This window comes from Condylura cristata, unplaced genomic scaffold (assembly GCF_000260355.1).
Source record: "Condylura cristata isolate star-nosed mole 26May11 unplaced genomic scaffold, ConCri1.0 scaffold00003, whole genome shotgun sequence".
Lineage (NCBI taxonomy): Eukaryota > Metazoa > Chordata > Mammalia > Eulipotyphla > Talpidae > Condylura > Condylura cristata.
In genome coordinates this window covers 10,855,193-10,880,451 of record NW_004567104.1, presented here as the reverse complement: position 1 = coordinate 10,880,451, position 25,259 = coordinate 10,855,193, and the positions used below count along the sequence as shown (strand labels likewise).

At 37.4% G+C, this 25,259-nt stretch overlaps 1 protein-coding gene across 1 annotated transcript in view; it reads left to right on the top strand.

Annotated features, from left to right (window-relative positions):
• SPATA16 (spermatogenesis associated 16) overlaps window positions 1–22,405 on the top strand; it is a 203,743-nt gene extending 181,338 nt beyond the window's left edge. Inside the window, exon 10 of the mRNA XM_012731859.1 lies at window positions 22,283–22,405. Within this exon, the coding sequence (XP_012587313.1) occupies window positions 22,283–22,405 (123 nt within the window). The remainder of the gene's footprint in view (window positions 1–22,282) is intronic.
• Window positions 22,406–25,259: the final 2,854 nt, after the last annotated feature.

Genomic DNA, 25,259 nt, shown 5'->3' with positions numbered 1-25,259 from the left:
AGATAGATAGATAGATAGATAGATAGATAGATAGATAGATAGATAGATAGATAGATAGATAGATAGATAGGAAGAATATGCACACACATATATGTGATTTTATATAATATATAAAGTATATAAACATAATTTGGGGGGACAGGCATCCCCAAATCAACTATAGCCTTTAGGTCTAAATTGATCGAATACCTATTTTGGCAAATGGAGCATCTTGCATACAACAATTCTATTCATTTAGATATCTGATATGTCACCTTGGCCAAGTAGCCAGTTGCCACAAAAGAGTAGAGCTCACAAAATCTAAATATCTACTATTTGACCCCAGAAAAAGTATGTTATATCCTGGTTTAGACATCTGAATTTTGTAAATATTTGCATTTACCAATCTATGGTAATAGAACCACAGTCCAATTATGAAATTCCAAGGGCCAGCCAGAACAGTGCAAGAGATGGAGTTTGGCATTATTATAACTAGTTCGTAACCACCAACTCACGTTAAGCTAGTATTTTTTATCTCACTCTGCCGCTGTTGCAGTTATTGTTACAAATCATTGCAAATACAGTGGTTTAGAATAATAGTTCAATGTTATCTCTCATATTCATTAGATTGACCATACTCAGCAAAGTGGTTCTAGCTTAGTGCCTCTCTGTATTTCAGTCAGACAACTTTTATCATGGATCTGGAGTCATCTGACAGCTAAAACAAATTAGACTCCAAGATGGCTCACTCGGTTGGCTGTGAGCAGACACTAGTCAGCTAAGATAGTTGGCTGATGAGTTTCAGTGTGAACTCAACCTGTGAATTTGGCTGGCTTCCAAGAGAAAATATTTCAAGCCAAAGGACATAGAAACCATCAGTCTTATGAAGGTAAGGTCCAGAGCTGCCATAGTAATTTCCACTACAGCCTACTGGCCAAAGCAGACTCAGTCCAGCCCAGAGTCACAGGTTGGGGGAATAGATTCCCACTTCTCCATAGAGAAATCATAAGCATATTCACTGAGATAGTGAAATGACCACCTTGGAGACATGTTCCAGCAGCAGAGTGATGTTTTCTGTATTCCAGGCTGGAAAACATGCCCTGCAAGCAATCTGGGGGTGTGGAAGGTAGTAAAGGGAAGGCCTTCAAGGCCTTCCAGTAGCACACTACTGAGCCACTCCACCCAACCACCAGGCTTGTAGGAAGATTCACTGATGAGTGGCCAATCTTTCCAAACGAAAAGCCCTGGTAATGATCCTAGCTTTCTAAATGGAAGTTCTGAGAGGTCTTTAGAAAGATGTGAATGGAAAGAACAGGGTGCCAAATTTTTCCCAAGGGCTTTTAATTTGGTTAATGTGACTCTACAAAGGATGATCGTATCACTTGCAGACAATCCTGGTAGCAAGTAAGTAATTTCCTTTTACTGCGAGAGTTAATTTGCATGTGTAGGGAAAAAAATAATTATAAAAAGGCTAATTGTACAAGCTACACTGTGTTCTGAGCCCACTAGACGTTGATATCAGCATCACCACCTCTGAGATCTGTTATCTGTAATAGCAACAGCTGTTGTACCTAATGAAAACACTTGAAATTTTCATCTGAAGCATCAGAATTATAGCAGCACCTCCTAGTTCTATATAGTTAAAAGGTCTGTCAAAATCCCCATTACCTAACACAATTTTCAGGATTCCACTTTGTTATAGGTCTATAAAAAGCCTATCAAGATGAAATTTGACTCGTGTTTACTGACCTCCTCCCTACATTTTGTTTTCTTTGAGATATTGCTAAGAATTCAGAAATTAAAAGAATGAGACAATTGTGCTATTTCCTAATTAAGTAAAACTGAAATATATTCTTTACAGCATTTAGGAAAGTAACTCTTATTTTGGTTTGCCTTTACAAAGTATTCTCTTCCTAGTAATTAACTCAAAGAAGATATACAGACATTGGTTTAGCTGTTCAAATACAAAAATAAGTAGGGTATATATACATTTTTTAAAAAGTAAATTTTCTTGCTTTGGAAAGTCCCCATGCCACAGCAGGTCTCTTTAAATAAGAGGCTCACACTTTGCTTAGTTTTAGTCAATAATAAAATCTGAGAAAAATACACTGTTCAGACAACACACAGGTCCTGTTAACACACTGCTCATTCATGCATTCATCATTTAGCCAGCACCTCCTCTGAATCAGACACTGCTTTAGACAGTGAAGATGAAGCCAAAAAAACGAAGTGTCCGTATGATGTTTGTCTGCTACTATATAACAGTGGGCACTAAACTACCTATAGAATTATGGAATAAAGTGCTAAAAGATCATAATTAGAATAGAATAGCTAGGGGAGTCACAAAGGTGACATTGGGACAAAAATTTGAGAGCAATGAAAGGGTAAGTGATGTAAATAACTACTGAAAAGCTTCCCCAGTAAAGGAAAGAGCAAATGCAAAATCCTGAAATTGGAGTGTGTCTGGAGTGTGCACAGAACTTCAAGGGCAGGTGACTAAGTAGAATGAACAAGAGTAAGAGAAGATGAAATAGAAGGGTGCAATGCTTTGTCAAACAAGCAACAAAAATACTCTGAGCTGCTGAGTTGAAAATAGATTGAAAAGAGCAGAGATTGAAAAGATAGAAGCAGGGAGACTAGATAGTAGGTTTTTACTATGATACAAGTGAGTGATTATGGTGACTTGACCCCAAGTTTGAATGATTTGAGCACTGAGTCCAGATGGTGGCAGTGAGGGTGAGAAATGGCCAGAGTCCATCTTCTCTCCAGAAGAACAAGGGCATCTTTAGAAGGAGGCTGGTACAATTTTAAAAAGCCAGCAGTGCAGATTTGGGTCTGTCATAAATTACCTTAGCCTCTTTCTTTCTCTGGGCCTCCATTTTCTCATGTGTAAGAAGAGGGTAAAGATAGTGAACTAAAGGTTCTAAGTCTCTCCTTCCCCAGTTTTGAATGAATGGATCTCTTCAAAACCAGAGCTCTTACGGATCTCTTACTGTGCAAAAACTTTCCTGTTTATTTCACACATACCAGCTCACTAGTCCTCATATGATATAAAAGATATAATTCATTCATCAGAGAAATTTACCAGTTTTGCCTAAAGTCACACACAAGAAATTATAGATCCAGAACAGGATTTAGCACAAGAGCCTAAATCTCTTCTTGACAGGAACCCAAGATTTCTACTCCCTGAAAAGATTGACTGAGCCAAGTTTGTCTTATATGTAGCTGAGGTTTCAGGTAAGAGATCAAATGGGAATACAGTGAGCTCCAAAATAGACTCTCACCAATAAACTAGTCTAGTTTGTCTGTCTTCAATTTCCAAAGTAAATTTCTTTTAATCTCAGCCCTCTCCCCTTCCACCCCAAAAAGGAATCCTTGATTTACTCTATTTCTGTCATCCATCTACATGGGATCCTCTTCTTCCATTCCTTAGTTTTCATCTCTAATCAGAAAAAAATAAAGAGCCTAAATTTGCAAATACCCCATTTATGCAGCTCCAACTCATAGTACTTTAGTTAAGTCACAAACTTATGCATAAATATAATGCATTCATATTCTTACCACCTTCAAAGTCTATGATTTTTGTGATACTTAACATTGAATCCTAATGTCTATTGAAGTTTTGTGAACTAAGTCTGAAGACAAATAGGAAAAGAAGTCTTTAGTAGGAAAATGAGTCTTTAAAAAAATGTGCCAACTGTTAAGTTGGAACATTCCTCTGTCTCTTCACCAGAATTGGTTAAGAGAAACAATTAAGCAATCCTCTGTCTGAAACTCAGAAGAAAAAGTTATATTACTTTTCATTTCCAAAGTCTAAATTTTATACTGAGAAGATCAGAATTTAATCTGGTATAATATAAACTACTATACTATTCTGATATGTCTCTGAATCACTGGTTTGAGACTAAATGGTAAGGAATGAAACTTGTTATTTCAAAAGTAGTTAGAGAAAAAAATTCTTACATGTAATAAGATTCACATATAATGTTAATTTTGTTTAAGAAATCCTACTTTAAAATTTCATCAACTAGTATAACTTAGTACATCATAATATTCTATGACTCCAACAATTGGTATGAGGTGGATATCTTTAAACCATTTATATGAACTTATCCAAAATTATTTAGTTGTAATGTTCATTTTTTTCTCAAAATCTTAAATTATAAGTCATATTGATCATCATACAGAAATGACATTCACTGGCATACCAATTTGATCTTTTAAGATGAAAATGAAGTAAATTGTATATCACTTAGCCACTCTGTCCTGGCCAAGATTATTGATGTAGGCAAAAAGAGTAGGAGAGAATACAAATTTAGGAGATGGGCTGGAGCAGTTGATTGAGGAGGGCAAGGAAAAAGCTTCAAACTGCAACATTTGATTTAGTTCCCATATCAACATTCACACCTGAGTCTTTCCAGAATTCCTTCTGAGAGAAATCGTACACATGGCACTTTCATTCATCAGTCGTCATTTGGGTGACGAGTATGTGGTTAGGGCATTTGGTTGTCTCACTCTGAAAGTACCACTGTCTTTTCATAGAGCTAGCAGTTATACCACTCCTTCGCAAAGCAGTTTTCCCAGAAACCAAGCTTCTCCTTTGTGTCTTGTTCTTTAAGGAGTCTCCACAGATTTATTGCAGTTTGATTGTGAATATTCTCAGCTTCTGGTTATGGACCTCCTCATTACCATATCCCCAAGTTCCTTTACAGCATGCGCTGCAGTCCCTGCTAAGTAGTTCTGTCCATGGCGTGATGCAGATTTGGGTAAAGAGCCTAAGCGCTTGTTGCTGACAGTTCTGGGGGTGTAGAAGAGGTAGATGCAGCGGGCAAGAAGGGTATGAACAGAACATACTGTTCTACCCAAAAAATATAACCAATATCAAACTATGTTAGGATGGTTGAACCTTATTTTTGAATATCCACCATCACTGAAACAAACTATAGAAAAATTTCTTTCAAATAAGTTGATTAATATAGTGATTATGACTGCTGTCATAAACCACCCCCAAGCCAGGTAGTTTCATTGTTAGTTGTCACCGCCTCCAGCAAACTAGCACAGCAATGAGAGGATGCAGAACAGGAAGGTCAAAGCTGATACTAAAACCAGAGGGATAAGTCACTTCCTCCTCCCTGGGGAGGGGTGGCTTATTGCAGAGGTATTCTTTCCTGCTGAGCATTCACCTTCCTCTGTCTCCCAGTCCCCATCATCTTCACCCATACCCAGATGTCTCCCTACCACCCTCCCTTCTAGGCGCAGGTGTATGTATTTACACATGTTCACGCCGGTGCTCTTTGGGGCCCAGTGTCCATAATCATGGGCATCATGCAAGGCCACAGGTGCAGACCGTAGACGCTAGTGGTGAGAGGGCATTTTTAAAAAGCCTGACTTTTAACTCAACCTACAGTGACAGATATTATCAGTGACTGCAACTGATCTCTTAGAATATGCCAAGCACTGCAACAAGCTATCACATTGAATGATTGCAACAATCTTAGAAAAGAGACTATGCTTCATCTTTCCTCGGAAAAATGAAGGAAAATAACTTTGAAGAATTAATGAGGAAACAGCCCCAAGTTTGTAGTGCCACAGTTGGTTTTGAATCAAATTTGTTTGGGTCAATGGTTTTGTTCCTAATCATTAGCTAAAACACTTAGGTTAAGCCATTGCAGCTACTAAAAGCCAATGGCACAAAGAACATTGTCTGAGCCCAGCTGAGATTCCAGAAGACAGCCAATGACATGACCTTTAAGTCTGCTTGCTGACAGTGAGAGGGATAGAAGCTTCTGAGACTGTTGTAGGCATCCTTTTCCCTCTCTTCATCACAACTCAATGGCTCACCTGGGGATATATCCATAGAGCATAGTGGCAACTGCCTGACCAAATCTGAACCCCAATACCCACTATCCTCTGGGTATTGGGGTTATATTTACTTTCCTTCCCCTTTTACACAAAATGTTTTGCTTTCATAGCTCACCATTTTCCCTCTCCCTGCAATATCAGAACTTCAAGAAAATAGCTTAGAAGCCTCAGAATATACTTGGAATATACTTGGTGTTGTACATTCTTGGAATGTGCTTGGTGTTGCTCTGTGGGTCATTCTCTGTGAGTTATCTGAATTAGCATTCTGAAATGAACCGGGCTGTCTATGAAAACACAATTTCACAAGCACATGTTGACATCACCCCTCTGAACTTTTACCTCCAGAGGCCTTGGGAATAGGACTGAACAACACACTATTTACCTCCTTCACTCCCTGGCTTCACTCCTTTATGGCCCACTAAGTCATTAATTTAGGGAGGTGATTGAAACAGAAACTGGAAATGTTCACATTATTCCAAACCTGTTAGTGTTTTTAATCTTCCAAAAGTGTTTCAAACTTGCACCTTCAAGAAGAAATTCAGTGAAATATTCTGGGGTGAAAGAAAGAAGCATGGATCTCAATTATATTTTGAAGAGTGAGTTTGTGGTTCATCCTAAAAATTACTGTCTTTAAGTTACCAAGAGTGTCTTTTCTCAGCAGCCCAGTATTTTTTTGCACGTATTTTATACATTAAGTTTGGCAATCTTTTATAATTCTTGAGAATAACAGAATAACAGCTTAGACTACTTGGTAGTTAAATGAACCATAGGACATCTTCCATTTAGTGTTGAAAGTGGGATAAATACAGAGTTCAGAGCAATTTACGTGTAGCTTATTGAATCATTGATAGTGTATTCATCATACCTTTTGATTTTTGGAGAAGGACAAAAATGAAAATGCCTTAACATGCAGCTCTAAAAGAAAGTATAGATAATTTATCATTCTGACTATGACTTTCTTAAAATGGTGCCCATGAAGGAGAGGAAAAGACTGTCATTTAAAATATATACAAATGTCATAAATACAAACACAGTCATAATTCTTAGCATCATCATGACTCTGTATATGTGAGACTTATATGTACTCTGCTAAATTGACTTTCTGCTTGTAGAAAATACTGTGGAGAGGATTCATGGGATGGCTACAGACCTATGTTAGAGAGGATAAAGTTAGGCTCCTCTCTTACTGAATCAGAAGGAATTTGTAAGGTCTTCAACTTCCAAGTCTCCTTAATTGTAGAAAAGAGTTCATTCAGCTTGATAATGATTCACTTCATTATATTGATAAAGACACTTAGGAAGCAACTGGGAAAGCTAATTCCAGAAATGAAAGTGCATCTCTCTGGGGTAGAGAAGCCAAATATTTATTAAAAAGCCATGATAGAGGACTTCTGCTTCTCAGACTAAGTAGTAGATATTGCTTTTCACGATTCCTCCAATTGAGTACAACTGAAAACCATGGAAATTATATGTATAACAAATATAAGACTCTGAACAGGCTCATAACCTAGGGACATGTAGTCTTGAAGAATGATGGGATGAAGTCATTGGATTTTTATTGCTATATAGATTGTTGCTAGAAGGTCAATAACCCTGAAATGCTAATGTGTGCACACTAAAAAAGAAGCCCAACAAAACCTACTCTTGCTAACAGAATGACAAGGAATTCTCAGCCAAACACCACAGAAAAAAATGGTGCTCCAACCCCTGCTGTTATCAGCAGAGACTAGTGAGGAGCTAGACTTCCACCCTCACCAGGCTGTCCTGTCACAGGGTGTCCCAACCTTCCTACCCTAATAAGATAATAACAGAAAAGGTGAAACAGGGAGCCTGGACTTCCATCCCACTAAGTGGTAAGGCATCCCTCTCCCCAGCCTGATATGGTGCCAAGGAGGCTCAATAAGTAGACAGGACATTTACCCCCTACCAATAGTCATGTGAGGGGTATCAGTGAAGGCCATGTGGGGAGAAATGATGAGTTACCTCTACCTTTCCCAACAGAGGACATATCAATGAGGATCATGACAGTCTATTCTGATCTATAAGTGTTTGAGAAAACCCCTCAGGGTATCCAAATATGCTGTCTGGAGAGCCTGGACTTCTGTCCCCACCCAGCAGTGTCCCTCCAATCCCTTGTCATATCAATGTCATAAAAATCCAACTAAATCAGAAGTTTTAAGTAATAGCTGTTTCAGAACATAATACCCATAATGCCCAGATTTCAGTGAAAGATTACTCATCTACCAAGAACAAGGAAAATCTAAAACTGAGTAAAAAAGACAGCCAATAAATGCTAACACATATATTAGAGATATTAGAATTAACTGGCAAAGATTTTAAAATAGCTATAATAAAAATGTTTTAATGAGCCATACAAACATTTCAAATGAATAAAATAGTGTCAGCAAAAAAATTAGAATGTCTTAGCAAAGAAATATAAGCTATGATAAAACTATGAGACCAAAATTTTAGAGTTGTAAAATATAGTAACCAAAAATTTAAAAATTAGTGGGATGTCCTGACAGAAGAAAGGATAGAGTAAAGAATCACTGAAATGAGGATTGGACAAGAGAACATATACTAGAGTGGAAGGATATGAACAGAGCCTCAAAGGCCTATAAGACTATGACAACAGATCTAGCATTATATCATTGAGTCCCAGAAGGATAGGAGAAAACTAATTGTATCATTGTTGTTAGTGGGAATGGGAAATTGTCCAGGCGCTGTAGAAAACAACATGACAGTTTCTTAAAGGGGGGAAAACAACAACAACAACAAAAGATCTAGCAATTATACTCTTGGGCATTTATTCTGTAGAAATGAAGTCTTATGTTCACACAAAGACCTTCATACAAATATTTAACAATTTCATTCATAATAACCAAAAATAGGAAGTACTCTAGATATTCTTCAAAGTGTGATTAGTTAAGCTGTGATGAATCCATACCATGGAAAACCACTAAGCAATAAAAAGGAACAAATTGTTGATACAAACTGATTAAGTCCCCAGGTATGGAGTTATATACTAAATGATTTCATGTATACAATTTCTAAAAGTGACTAGTGCCAGGGGTTACAGAGGGTGGATAATAAGGAAAATAAAAGCAGCTATAAAGGGACAACATGAGAGATCTTTGTGGTAATGAAACTATCTGTATTGTAATTTGTTACTGATCAATGCCAATATCTTGGCTATAGTATTCTACTCTAGTTTTGCAAGAGGTTACCACTGAGGCAAACTGCATAAAGAATACATAAGTTCTTCCTCTATTTGCTTCTTATTGATATATATGAATTTAAAATTACCTCAAAGTAAAAAGTTAAAAAATATATAATCAAAACTGAAAATGTTACAGCATTAAATGTTGAAGCATAAATTTTTAAAAAGCCATTATATATGATTTCTTGAACAAAGTGATAGCAAGGTTTGCTAATTATTCTTTTACTCTATACTAAACCTAATAAAACTGTTATCATTAAAAGCATTTTTGACTAAGAATGGATAATACTATTTAGCATGAAGGGTATTTTTTTTTTTTTGTATTTTGTAACATCTCACGGGTATGTTTCTCATATTTTACATTTGACTTTTATGATTAAACTATTGAAAACATACCAAATTCACTAAGTGAAAAAGGAGAAATATGGGACTTGTTGGTTTGAATGCCAGCCAGAAACTAAAGGAAACAGCTATAATATGAATAGCAGAAACTTCGTTTCAGAAACTAAGTTTATTTTAGAAATTAATTACAAGCCTGTTTGAAAACAACTGTAATTCTAATAAGAATTAAAATTCAAACCATTTTGGATGATAAATATTTAAAAACATTTGGCCTGGAAACTAAACTGGAACAGAGCAAGGAAACTAATGTTATCAAATCCACTGTGGTGAAGTGAAACGTCTGTTTTGCTGAGAAGATTTTGGTCCACACTGCTAATCTCTGAAAACAGATTCTCGTTCTGTAACCACCACTATGGTCATATAAACCTGATAGTTATTATGAAAAATAATTCGTATTTCATCTATGCTTTTTGTTCTTAAAAACATTATTAAAGCTTTAGTAAAGAAAAGTCCTCTGAGCATCCAATTCCTGAGGTACGAATAAGTGTAACAAACATTGATAAACACACTTAATCATCTCTCCTTGATCCAGGCTGCATGAAATTCAATAGGAAGTCCTAATTCAAGCCTCCCCATGGTAAATGCCCATGCTTTCATATTTGAGATCAACTTCCTTTCATTGCTATATTAGAAAGAAACCACCCTGTGTCCCAACGTCTAACCCTGTTTGAGGGGTGCCACCCAAGGAGGGAGCAACAACCAGCTGCAAAAGTTAATGGTAGAAGCATAAAGTCAAATTTGAGGGAGAAACTCAAATTTAGCTCAGCTCCCTTTCATTTTATGGCTTAGAAGTTATGTAAGTTTCTGGTGGCACAAGGGGTTAAGTCTCAGCACTAAAAAGTTATCAGCAGCCACTGTGGCCTGAGTTGGAATACCTGCAAAGGCGCTGATCCACCTGGTGCAGCAGACCTCTCCTGTCTTGCCCACTGTTCCCCTTAGCAGTGTATTTCAGTCAATCTGCCTGTTTGCTCCCTACTCTTATCACTGGTGAATTTCTCATCCGTAACCCTTCCTCTGGCCTACACCCCAGTTCTTGTATGCATAAATAAATCTTAAGAAAAAAAAAATGAAGTTGTGCTAGTTTCCCCACGCTGCAAAAAAGTCCCACAAACTGCATGGCTTAAATGAGAAATTTATCATCTTACAGATCTGGAGGCCAGAAGTATAAGATCAAAATGTCATTAGGGTTGGTTCCTCCTTTCCCCTGGTTTCTAGTGGTTCCCTGGCATTCCTGACTGTACCTTATCTGGAGGAATGTCACCCCTTCTCTCCCTTCTTCTTCACATGACATTCTTCTGTGTGCATCTCTGTGATCAAATGTTCCTTTTCAAAAGGTCACCAATCATTTGTATTAGGACCCACTCTAGTGACTTCAACTTAAGGTGATCATCTCGTAAAAGCTCTGTCTCAAATAATGTCACATTCTAAAGCACCGGAGTTTAGCACTTCAATTCTCTTCAATGAGAATTTTGAGGGAATGCATTTAACTCATCACAATAGTGTTGATATAAATAACTTTGGGAGGAAAAAGTCTCCCCAAGTCCCCACAGTGATTCTCCATCTCCTGTACCCCATTCAAACGACTCCCCTCAATATTCTATTAGACCATGTGTGCTATCTCTTATTGTTATTATCTCTCATCAACTTTGCTCATATTTGCTTCATTTCTTTGCTTAGTTTTCTCCAGCCCTGACTCTATTGTCCTATACTTAGTCTCTTCCTCAGTAATGTCCTTGGTCTCAGGACCAACTTTCACAGAGTAAATGAAAAGTCATAATATTGTTTTTACCTTAGGTTCACATGGCTTCAGTTACCTAATGTGATTTGTATGCAAATGAATGATAGACTCAATAGCTATCCTCCTTCACAAGAAATTTCTCAAGTGAACAGAGTCACCTGAAACTAGGGCACCTTCATTCTTTTCTACCTTTATAGAAGACCATGTAGGGTACTTAAGATATAAGCCAATTTTACAGTAAAAGGTTATTGAAGAAATTATTCAAGTACTTTGTAACATGCCTGCATCAAAAGTGACAATAAAATGGTTGTGTGTAGGAAAATAATATTTTAATCTGTGAAAATGTTATCTTTTATCTAAGGATCCTATTTAAAAAGTAAGTTTCACATGCTGAAAATATATAAAATCATTATTTGAAAAGTCTGATACAGTAGGAGAAAGAAATAAAGTGGTCTATGAACTACCTTCTAATATTAAGCTATTCATAATAGGGATCCTTTGGATGCAAGATAAAATTTTGATATATTTGAAAAGACAGTCTAGGTCTTATAGATATGGTAATTTTATTATGCTTAAATCTTGAGGTCTTTATTTTTAATATTTTTCAAGAACTGTGATAAATTACACATAGCAATCCATTTACCATCTTAACCATTTTAAGTGTACAGTTCTGTAGTATTCACATTATTGTCTTTTCTTTTATTAAAGTAACTGATTTTAAAATTTTTATGACAGGAAAATAGATACCTCATCAGATGTATGTCACCACCCCACATCCCACATCCAAGTACCCATAGTTCTTTACTCTAGACCATTATGCTGCCTCCCTCCTTTATCCTCCCTCCCCAACCCTCCCTCCCCCCAGTATTCTCTATCCTGCAGTTAGTCATATTTCTAGGGTTTGCTTTGGTTTGATTTTTTCAGTTCGCTTTGTTGTTTTTTATTGTGTTTGCTTATTTCCTGTATAGTTTACATGTGAGATGATCCAGAATTTGTCTATCTGATGCTAACTTATTTCACTTAGCATAACCTCCTCCATTTCCACCCATTATGGCACAAGTAGAGAGTCCATTTTTTTTTAAAATAGATGAGTAGTGTTCTATTGTGTAAACCACTGTTCAATCAATAGGCACTTGGGTTGTTTCCATGTTTTGGCTATTATAAATAGTGCTTCAATGAACATAGTTGTGCATATTGCCCTTCAAATTAGTGATCTTGCTTTCTTCAGGTAGATATGTAGGAGTAGAATTGCTGTATCATATGGTAGATCAATTTTTAATAAATCTAACTCCATACTACTTTTCTCTACACCCTTACCAATATGTGTTGACTGTTTATATATGGTTCATTCTCATGACAATGAAGTAGTATCTCATTGTGATTTTAACTTACATTTCCCTGATAATAAGAGATGTTCAATATTTTTACATGTACCTGTTGGCCATCTGTATGTCTTCATTGGAAAAGTGTCTAGTACTTCTTTGCATTTTCTGGCTGGGTTTTTTGTTATCTTTTTGTTAAATTTTATGAATTCTTTGTAGATCTTGGATATTAGCCTCTTGTCAGATGTATGAAATGCAAAAATTTTCTCCATTCAGTAGGGAGTATTTTTGTTTTAATGAAATACAAATATGGTCATTATGTCTTTTTTGGGTCCCATATGCTTTGCATGATTATTTTCTAGACATTTATTTTGAATTTATATTTATCTTTAGAGCTCAGATGGGTCTCTTGGAGACAACAGAAAGTTGTGTTTACTTTCAGATCCATTCACCTTTCTGTCTCTGCCTTCTGATTAGTGGGTTCAGTCTGTTTGTATTTGAAGTGATTATTGACATATGGGTATTTGCTACTGCCATTTTGCCGCTAGTTTTCTGATTTTATTTCCTTGTGTAATTTTTATATGTATATTCTTCATTTTATTTTCGATAAGACTGCTCCTTTCAGCATTTGTTGTAGGGAAGGTCTAGTGATAGCAAACTCTTTCAGCTTTTCTTTGTCTAGGAAACAATTTCTCCCTCATATCTGAAAGAAAGTCTTATAGAATATAGTATTCTTAGCTGAAAGTTTTTATCTTTGGGTACTTTGAATACCATATTCTATTCTCTCTTTGTCTGTAGTTTCCACTAAGACTGCAATATACCTCAGGACAGTACTTTTATACATTACCTGTTATTGCCTCTAGCTGCCTTCAGTAATCTTTCTTTATCTCAACCTCTTGTTAGTTTCACTGCTATTGTCTTGGTATAGGACTCATTGCATTTAGGTAACTTGTTTTCTTTTAGCTTTATAGGCATATCTAATTCTTCCCCAGTCTAGGAAGTTTTCCCTGCTATTGTTGCCTTGCATAGGCTCTCTTTAATCCTCTCTCTCTTCCCCTTCTGGAATAACCATTATTCTTATGTTAGCTGTCTAAATGGTATCAGATAGTTCTCAAATTGCCTCTTCATTTTTCTTTTACATCTCATTTCACTTGCTTCTTCTACCTGTGTCCTTAGTACATTGTTATGGTCAATGTCACTGATTCCATTCTTCCTTTCATCTAATCTACTTCCACAGCTTTCTCTAGAGTTTTTAATCACATTTAATGAGCTCTTTACCTCCTGGATTTCTGATTTTTTTTTTAATTTAAACTTCAATTTCTGCCTTCTGTTCATTAATTATATTTGAGTTCATTAATTTGTTTTTCTGATCTTTTAACTTTGTACCTCTTTCATTCATTTTTCTGAGTTCTCTTGAATTACTTTGACTTAACTTTCTGAATTTTCTTCTTTCTGTCTGAGTTTCTTTATTATAGACATTCTAAATTCTTTGCTTAATAAGGGGAAACACAATTTTTGTGTGTTCAGATTCTAGAATGTTGTTATCACCTTGTATCATACTCTCTTGGGTTCTCATATTTCTTAGTGCAATTGTATATGTGTGCATTTGCTACTTGGGTTCTTACTACTTTATTATTTTCATTTAATTTTATCCATTTTGTATTATCTTTAATGTTTTATTTACTTATTTGTTTCAGCCTTTGCTGGCTTCTGTATATACTCAGATCTGTCTTGTAGTTGCTGATTTAGCAAGGTGAGGAGGAACTTCGAGGGGTGCAGGTGTTGGTGTTAAGTTGAGCAGGACTGGTACTGGCATTTATTAGCTACATTCCCATTGTTCCTCCACTCTGAGATTTGAGATGGGAGACTCATCAGTCCCTATACCTCAGAGTAGGTATAAGTCACAGAGACCAGAAAGGGGATCTAAAGGTCAGATTAGCTGTTCTTCTATCATCTTTCCTGGGAATCCAATCTATCAAGAACACCCCTGCTCCTCCACAAGACTTTTCCCTCTTTCTGAGAAGTATGCCTCTGCACAACCTCTGTGTCCTGCTCCACTGGGACTCTGTCAGACCATTCTGTCACCATTGTCCCCTACTCCAGGTGATAGTGCACAGCCCACAACCTCCTCTGTCTACCCACCTCCCATTCAAGGTAATTTGAGTCTCTTAAGTGTCCACTCTTTTGAAGTCTACATTCTTCTCTACTGACCAAGGAATAATCATCCCACTCCTATCTGACAGTTATTTTTCCTACCAATGTCCCTCTGGCTTACTGCTCCAAGAGCCATTCCCTGTGGAGACCAGCCCCAACAGTGCATCTATGTTGGGTCCCAGCTGGGATGAGCCTCCCCGAAGCTTAAGCACAAGATCATAACAGGAAGAAAAACATCCTGTTTTGTCTGCCACCTGTGTGTGTTGTTCAACCTGTGAGTGGCTGGTCAATATCTGCCCTGATCGCAGTGAGGCATGTGAGGGAGACTTCCTCTGGCCCCCAGGCCAACACCCTGGTACTAAGAGTATAAAAGGGAGGCTGGAGAGAAAATAAAGAGACATGTGAGCTGCTTCTTCAACCTCGATGTCCCCCGCTCAGACTCATATCCCTGCCATGCAGGCGTGGCATTTCTATGGGGCCTATTACATCTGGTTCCATTGGCAAGGCTTGTGCCACTGCTTTCCAGGACCTACCAGGACTGGGTTGCTTCAAGGGCCCTCCCTGAGGATCCCTGATCCCTTGGCAGACCTGTTTCCCAGTCCTCTCCCGGGGATTGCTGAAATCTCCCAGAACCTACCTTGCAAAAGACTATTTCCATGCCCCCTGGCACTCAGTGAGTGCTTATTTTGGCAGATCTGTGTTTCCAAGTTCTGGCTCCAAATCACCAAGGTCTGGGCTAGTATCTGCTGAGGCCTACTGTAAAGGTTCTGCTTGCATATCCCTTCTTGGAACTCACAGAGGTGCTCCAATGTCTGTAAGGCTTGTTATGGTGGGTCTGTCTCCTGAATCTTTCCCAGGACTCACCAGACTGCACTGATTTCTACAGATGCCCGCTCTGGCGGGTCAGCCTTCAGACTCCATACGGTCAATAGGCTGCACCAAACTCTGCAAAGTTCTACTTCTGACTCCCATCCTGGTCTAAGTCTGTGAAAGTTACTATGTAAGAACTTGTATCCTGCTTTCATGGCCTTCTGTGCCTCTAGGGCTCACCTTATCCATCTGGCAGGCTACCTGCCTGGCCTGTGACACTGTTTACCTTCTCTAGATGTTGCTCCTAGTATGTGCTGTGATTGCTTTTTTTCAGGAGTTTTTAGCTTTGTTCTGCTGCAATCTAACTGTGAGTATGTGGAAAAGATGTTGAGCCCTGTGTCTTTACTCTGCTGTCAGCCTGTCTTGCCTTCAATTTGATCACTTTATAAGTGAGATATAAGGATATGCAAGAATCCCAGTATCTTTGGGTGTTTATGTTAACTAGTTCACTAAATCTTTTCATCATCACAAACTATACCAACAGAAGTGTTGGATTCCTTTCATTTCTATAGTGCTTATCCTACTGGTATAAGCAGACTGTAATGTCTTATCCTTCCACTGAGGACATTTCTATAGTTTGTTAGTCACACTAGAGATGAGAAAATAAAGTTCAAAAGTTAACTGATAGCATTGGTAGAAGTTAGAACCAAACTCATCATCTAATTCTTGACACTATTCTTTCCAGTATGAATTCATACAAACAAATCCATCATCCTTTCATATACCAACCTTGATATACTTCCACATCACAAATACATTTTCTCTTTCTATATTAAACACTTCCATGTCCTTCAACTTTTGTGCATGCACTTTGGAGTAAGACCCTGGAAACATGTCATTGAGATTTTTATGGGGATGGTATTAAATCTGTATATTGCTTTTGGCAGGATGGCCATTTTGATGATGTTAACTCTCCCGATCCATGAGGAGGGGATGTCTTTCCATTTCATGGTGTCTTCTTGTATTTCTTTTAACAGCATTTTGTAATTTTCTTTGTAGAGGTCTTTTACCTCCTTTGTTAGGCTGACTCCCAGGTATTTGATTCTTTTTGTTTTAATTTGTTTGAAAAGGGGATAGTTTTTTTTTTTAATCTCTGTTTTAATTGAAAAGGGGATAGCAAAACCTAACATCTTTTTACTCCCTTCTTGTCTTCTCCTAACTCTGCCTTCTCTCTGGCAGAATATACAGCAGAATTTTGAACACTATTCACAGGACTTTGATGGGTGCCAAACACCTACACTTAGTACAGTTACTGAGGCAGCATCTCTCATGTAGTAGTTGCCAACAACATGGTGACTATTAAGGTTGTTCAGTTATTTTATTTCATTTTTCTATGTATTTTTTGCATTTATTTTCTACTTACTGAACATACTTGCCTAGATTCAAGTATCACTGCTCATATCAAAAAAATAACAATACAGGGCCTTCCCTGGTGGCACAACAGGTTAGGATGCAGCACAGCCATTTCAGTGTGAGTTCAATCCCCCATCCCGGAAGTGATCCACATGGCACAGCAGGCCTCTCCTAACCTGCCCTCTGCTCCCCTCAGCAATGTACCTCATCTATCTGCTTGTTCTGCTCCCCACTCTGTCTCTGGTGAAACCTCTCACTGTCCCTGCATCTCTGGCTTGTACCCCAGTTCTGTATACATAAATAAATAAATAAATCTTTAAAAAAAAAATACAATCTTATGCAACTACTTCACATAAGTTTTTTAAATACTCTCACTAAGATCCTTTGAAGAAATTGTTAGGTGAGATAACAAAAGTCCTAAAAAGTTATGTAAGTTTTCCCAAATTTGCACATCAAGAAAATCCTGAAGCTGAGATTCCAACGAAGATAGATCTGATCTCAATCATGAAACTATCCCTGCCATGACAACCTTTTGTTCTGAATAACTGAAAGCATCAGGGTTTTTTGTTTGTTTTTCTTAATACTTTTTAACTTCTAAGATGCTTCTCACATAGTACATTACAAAACAATGGGGGGGGGCGTTTTTTTGTTTTCAACTTGGAGTTTTGCATTATTCCAGCTTTAAGCCCAGTATTAGGCTTTAATGACCTATCTATTTAATTCATTTCTGATTATGAGATCTTTTTTCCATCTCTTATACTTGTCACTAATCAGCCTTATTCGTTTTCCCTAAAAATGTTCATCTAATTATATTCCTTACCTTATTAAGATACCATTATTATCTCAAGTTAGAAACTTCACAGCCATTATTAATTCTGTCTTCTTTCTTATCCCAATGCAGAATTTTTCATCAAGTATTTAATTTCTTATCCCTAAATGACTTTTAAATCCTTGGTTCAGGCCTGCATAGTATTTTTCATATCCTGTTCCACTGGCCCCAATTTGATCCAACTGCTTTTAGATTCTCTTGACTGCATTCCATTCCACATATGGCACCATACTTATCTAACCACAGAGCTAAAAATTTTCAAGTCTTTTACAAGCTGACCACAATCCATGTATCTGTATATATCTCTACTTCCGGTCCCTGCATGCCCACATATGCTGTAAGAGACTCACTCCTAGGACATAACCCAAGTTGCTCCATAGATGCCATTTCCTCTATGTGGAACTGTTTCTTATCCCAGTGAAGATAATCCCTAAAGAGTCATCTCCTTTCACTTTCAAGCACCTTCACATTCCTTCAAATAGAATTCATTCTTTGGACACTTTTGCTGGCAGAATTTTTGTATATTATGGAATTCCTGCCCCACCTTATCATTTGGGACTATTGTCTTGGTGCCCAGAGTTCCTGTTTGTCAGCTAAGTGTCGGGTCATCTAGGCAAAAGTCCTGGTATAAGGACACATTGGGGAACCATTATCTGCTGAAAATTGAGCAGGTATTAGAATAGAGATAATATGCTCAGACTGGCAGGAATAATGGAGCTTCCCCAGGCAATAGCCCCTGGTCACATCAACCTAGCTTACATCCTGATCCCCCATGCATACACACACCATTCATGCTTGTTCCACCTTTGTACTTGATGCTAACAACCCTCTAGGCTTCTTGTTGCTCCACATGGAAGGACTAAGGAATTTTCTCTCTTCCCATGCCACTTCAAACATGCTGCTCATGAGGTGACAGTGTAGAATTCTCAAATAAATAGTTATGGTGTATTACAACCCTTTCTTCATTAACTGACTGTCCAATCTGAGTAAGTTCCCCAAAAACAAACATCTTGATATTTTTGTTGATCACCCTAGTACACTGTCAAATATATAGAAGCTATTCAGTTAAATTTTACATGGAAAAGGTAACTGTACTTACAGTGACACCCGAGATGACTATAAATGTCCTTAATATATATATTAATCTATTTAGTGCTTCCACTTTTTTCCCTAACTGGTATTGTTTGTTTGTGGCCTGTTAGAATTTCAGTTTATATCCATTATATTTCCCAGGTAATCTCCTCTTTTAGAATTTCATATTCATCTTTGTCTTGAATCTGCACTAAAATTTATGAGTGCTAGACTGTTCTGTATAGGAATTAAAAGTCCCTGAGAAATTGATTGATTACATTTTCCTTACTCTTTGGTATGGATTATGACCATATGATGGGCCAGAATCTGTTCTCCTTCAAAACTTCATCCCCAACCAGACACTTTTGACATTGCAGAATTCTCTACAAGCTCATTTGATTTGACATCCATATCTCTATAATGCCAAGTCAGCACTCGCACACCAATGCATAAGAAAATGTTATCTACTCATTTTACAAATGGGAAAGTTAGACACAGGATGACCAGGTAGAAGCTATAATATAATTTAGTAAGTAGATTCTGTACTGAAAAAGAAGTCTAATAAAGTCTCAGTTCCAAAAACTGGCTCATTTTCTTCCTTACACACTTACATATTTCTTTGTGTTTTATTTCCCTAAAGGCTTTAGAGCAATTTCTATCATTTGCAATCTGTTCTTCTTAGTTATATGAATCTATTTTCTCTTCAACCAGCATTTTTCTTTCCTTGACTTAAAAAAAGAAAATAAAGAACCAACTTTACTAAAAACATGTTGCAGCTCTCCTACACTTCAGTAAGTATAGAAACTAAAATTGACTTACTTTACTGCATATTGTGTCATTCATCTAATGGTATAATCTGAGAGAATAACCTTTGATTTGAAGAATGTATGGCCTCATCTTAAGAGTGGACTACTAAGATCTGGTTGGAGCACAAGTCATAGAATTTTTTGGCTCTGTGTCCTTGGAAATTATCCAGGCCTCACTTTCTTCACCAAAGGTGGTGAAAACGAAAGCACAGAAAGGCCAAATGTCATCTCTGAGTGATAACTAGGCCAAGAACAAAACTCAACACTCTTAACTCCTCATGCAAATGCCCTTTCTACCTTTGACTATTTCAAGTATAGAGACCACACCATGTTGTTACATTCCATTGAGTCTCAAAGCTAAACAATGCAATAGCCTGATGGTACATGAAAGTTGTGGTTAGTTTGTAAGAGAAAAGAAAGCCTTCTGTTATGCTCCTTACCAGGTATTGCTTTGAGTGTGAATAAATGCATTGTTTCTGAATGTCTTCAAGTCTATTCTAATCACAGAATAGGATTATTGATGGATTACAGATCTTAGGCGATGGAAATAGTGGACAAATGTGGGCCTAATGCTTAACCTATGGAGCTTAAAGCCCAGATAGTAATTTATATAACATGATAAAAAGAGTTAAGGGAAAAAATTAGAGTATGCAAAAAGATGAATGGAATATGATAGTAAGCTGGTCTGGGTTATGAAGAAGGATTTCCCTGAGGCAACTGATAGTGAACCTGAAATCCAGAGGATGTCTGAAGTTTCTAATAGACGTATGCTATCAGAGGATATTGCATTAGGAAGATTAAGAATGAAGATAACACTGCACACTTGTGCTCAGATAGCAAAGAGATGTATCACATAGTTTAAGCAGATACAAGACAGAATTAGACTAAAATAAATCTTGATCACCCAGAGGTGCTAAAGGGTTGTTTTAAATATTTTAAGCAAGAGAAAATGTACTGGAATTTACATTTTAAAAATTGTCACCTAGTACTATTAGGACCATGGTCTGAAAGGACTGAGAGACCATCTAAGACAGTGAACACAGGCCAGGTGACACACACACGTAGTGTGCACTCTAGACGACCCAGCAGCATTCACAGCATTCTCTAGTCAACAAAACATCTTGTGTTGCCTCCTTGTCTTTTTTAATGAAGGCAGCCCATTTAGTCAGCACTGCTGTTAATAAGAACAATTTTAAAAAAAAAGAAGCAGCCACCTAATGGATATTTAAAAACAATTATTTTTCTGTATCATTGAAGGCAGTGTGTTTTGGTTGCATTAGGACTATAATTTTAAATTGTATTTAGGCTAATTGCAAACATTCTAATTGTGAAGAGCTTTGATTTAAATGATACATTTCAGTGCTAACACCACCAGTGAGTCATCAGCTCAACTATTGAAGTAACGTTCAAGTGCCATCCATTATGTTTGTTTTGATTGTGTGCTATGTAAATTTTTTTGCTATGATTTTGTTTAAGTTGGAAATTCAGAAATGTATGGAATACACAGAATATGGCATTGAGTTTGTGATGTAATCAAAAACATTCTCTGAAACTATTTTGGTGATTTTTGCAATGATCAGACATCATAAACAACAATGTGCTTTTGGGGAAACTTACCTGTAGATATTAGGTTTTTAAAAAGAATTGCTTCCACATAAATGAGTTCTCTTATTTTCTTAAGGGAATAAATGGACAGTTCACATCTTCTGGTGTGACAGAGATCTAAGCATAACATATAGTGTAGATGAGTGCTACCACCCATTATTCTTTTTTGACAATATGAATTATCTTTTAGATAATATCTGAATGATAAATCAAGTGATTTAAAAGAACTCAAAATTGGAAAATTGAAATTGTAAGTGCTTTTATCCTAAGTAGATAATATGTTCATGCACATTGAATAGTAAGTGCTCTGCTTTGAAAGTTTACTTTTGGATGGTAGTCTCTTCAGTAAGTGGTTTAAAGCTTATACAATATGCAGGAGCTGGGAGTCAAGGTTAATGTGAACTGATGTAAATACAGACTTCCACGAAGACCCCACTCTTTTGTTCTATACTCTTTTGGACAATCAGTAGAATATATTCAACCAGCTCTCACTCAATCATTTTAAGTTTCCTTAGAAGACTAGTTTAAAGAATCATTGTTTTGTATATCCTTTTTTTAATCTTATTCCTTGAAGTATGTCATTTTTAAGAATTTTTTTCAAACTTCCCTTTTGATTTAAAAAAGAAATAGTTCTTGTTGATATAAAGTGGGATATTTATTTTTTCACCAAAGCTCAGCAGAACATAAAAAACTAAAATCTGGCTTTGATAGGAAGGGAGGGGATTTCTTTGTCTTTATTCTTTTTGATAAGATTAATTTCCATGAGTCATTTCTTTTTGCAATCCTTGGTTTTAGGGACCATTCAAGATAGCATGTGATGATAACCCACATTCCCCAGGCTAAGGAGGGAGCCCTATGGTAAAACCAACTTCTGGATGTCTGCACGTGTTCAGGGGAACCTGAAGTGGCAACAGAAGGAGGCTTTTATGTTTAATCATTTCCATCCCTGCCACTTCTGTTCCACATGGACCTATATGTGCCGTTTAACTTTAAATGCCTCGCCATTTTCATAAATATCCAAAACCCAGAAAACAACCATAAATCGTCCTGCCTCTTGTTGATTTCTTCCAGATTGGGCGAATTGAAGACTTTCTCTACCAATTAGAGGATAATTTCATAAAAACCAAAAAACTGAGAACTGCTCGAAGGCAAAAAACAAAAATGAAGCGGCTTCAAACAGTGCAACAAAGCTAGTCACTGGGGAACAGGCCCTGCCACAAGACAGCCCAGAGAGCAGAAGAAGGGGATCCCCCTGCTTGACCCCACCAGCTGGTAACAAAGACCTACCCCCAAAGGAAAGAGACTGCACCCCCTGTCTTCAAGATGTTCTTTACTTCATTAATCTCAACTGGCAGCAATAAATGTTCTCAGGAAATTCAACTAGGCTTTTGTTCAAATTTGTTTTAATTAAATAGTTTATAAAGAACTGTTGCTACCTTTTTCACCTGCCTTGTTTTTTCAAAATTAATTAGGGAAACCAGGTCTTTTCAAGTATACATATGGTATTTGTGTATATTCAAGCGTATGCTTTAAAAATTATTCACATGCCATATTCAGATATAGACACACTATAAATGCAAATTTCAAAATTATAGATCTTTCTAGATTAGAGATATTCACATCTGGTACGGCTGATATCAGTTAGGTTGTCTCATTAGAAACTCTTTTTTCCTCTGCACCCTTTTTATTCCCTCCCTTTAAATCATTCAGCACAAATGCATATATTTGACAAGGTAGGATGTCAAAAGCTTTTGCTCAAGGTCTCAGCTTGTTACAGGGTAGCCCAGAGTGGACTGGGCCACCTGTCTATGGGGCCTCACCGGCACTCTCACAATTCAGCTATACTGCAGGGACACACAAAAGGGTCAATAACGGGTTTACTTACAAAAGGGGAAAGGAATAGGAAACAACACAGGGAAAGAGAGCAGGATACAAAGTAAGTGGAATACCTTATGGCTAGGCTGACTGAACACACCAAGTCACGTGGTCTGGAGAGCTGCTTCCCAAGCAAGCCCAAGCCAGCGAGAGACAGAGACCACGAGATGCAATCGCACCCTATTTATCCCCCCAAATGTCCCAGAATCCATTCATGCTAGCTCCGCCCTGGGGTCCTCGCAATTCTCTCCCTGGTACTGCTGGGAGTTGTTGTTTCAAATCACTGGAGTAATGTGTAGGGTCCAGAAAGCTGAAGTAGGGGGTGGAGTCCATAAGACTGCAGAGTTCCTTTAGGACATCCTGCCCCTAAACAAGCTGATAACAAGGGGGTTTAAGAATAGAGTAGGAAGAAGAAACTCAGCTACAGAGTAAAACAAACAGAAAACAGTTTAAAAATAATGTGGAAAAAATGAATGGGATCTCAAAGTGAACTGATAAATACCATGAAAAGTATAACAAGGGAATGAGTGGTGAACTTTTCATTACATGAGTATCACTTATCATCACTTATACATGAGTATAAGTGAATCAATAATCTTAAAATGTATGTTAGATTTGTATAGTCATATGAAGATATAAATACATAAATTTTGAAATAAAATGGTCAGAGCCTTGGTTTCCCTGGAGAGCATTTTTGAATCCTTTATCAGATACCAGATCCTTTTCTACCCCACTCCACCCAGAGAACACCATCATTGCCACCACATGCCTTCAGGTTACTTATTAATATAATTGTTAAAGACAATCATGGGCAACACCTTTTTGTTTCGAAATTCAGACCAGCGTGGCATCACAGTTCTGTTCTTGTAAGTGCTGGAAAAAATTCTTTCTATGGACATTTGAGTCCAATCCAATGTGGGCGTAAAGATAAATATCCAGGCTTCTACCTGACACTGAGACTGTGGGTAAATCTGACGATTGCCCAAGAATTTCCCAGTATTAAAAAATCCTCACAATATCTCTAGGAGACAAAGCTCATCAGCCTTGCAATTTAAATCTAGTGTTAAAAGTTTTAGTTTTCAAAAGGATGTCTGTGTTTTGTAAATGAAAAGGGTTTCCTGAGCCCAACTTCCAATGCATATATGTTGAGGGAGCAGATGGGTGAGGAGTTGCCCACACATACAATTCTCTGGATACCAGTTGGGTATCATAGAATTTAACTTAAAAATCAGTTCTGACACTTTCTACCTGGAGATAACATCAGATTCCACAGGTTAAGGGCTCAGTCTCCCAATATAGCCCTCCACTTCAAATGCCAGGCACGAATCCAAGTGGTTACTTGTGCTTCTGAACTGCCAGCTGCATATTGAAGGTTCACACAGCCCCCTCCTGGGATTCCGGGTGACAACAGCAATCTAAGGTTGTTACCCCAAGCTCCTCATCCTTCACCCCTTCCTAGACACTAAGGATGGGAATGGTGGGGACTGAAACTGGAAATTCCAACCCAATCATGTGGGTGTAGACAACTGGTAGCCAGGCTCCATCCTTAAGTACTTCTGAAAATGTCACCTTATTAACATAACAAGAGACACCTTTTTCACCCTCACCACTTAGGCAATTCCAAGTCTTTGGGGAGCTGTGAATTAAAGCTAATGGATGAAGACCAATTATGTATGAGAATGTTAAATATGTATTCTTATAAATCACAATATCACATGAACAGTTAAAATTTTTTTAATTTGGTTTTGAATTCTAACATGGTCTGTTTGCTCAGCAATTTTCTGAAAGTCCCATTGCTATTCAATAGCTGCTCAACTGCTTCACCTCTTTGAAAATTAAGATTCTCTCATTCCACATATCTAAAGTTTATTTTTTTAATAATGCAATTATAATTATTAGATTATGGCTTTACTGTTTGAACATTTTCCCCAAATCCAGTGTTCAATACTGGTTATTTTGACTGGGACTTAGTTTCAGGAAGAATGATAAAGAATGGAAATCTAGGCCCTCCCTAGTGGTGCAATGGGCTAAAGATGGCACTATGAAGCTATCACAGCTACTACAGCATGAGTTTGATCTCTGGCCAGGGAGGATGGCAGCCAGGCCCAATCCTTAAGTACTTCTGAAAATATCACCTTATTAACATAACAAGAGACACCTTTTTCACCCTTAC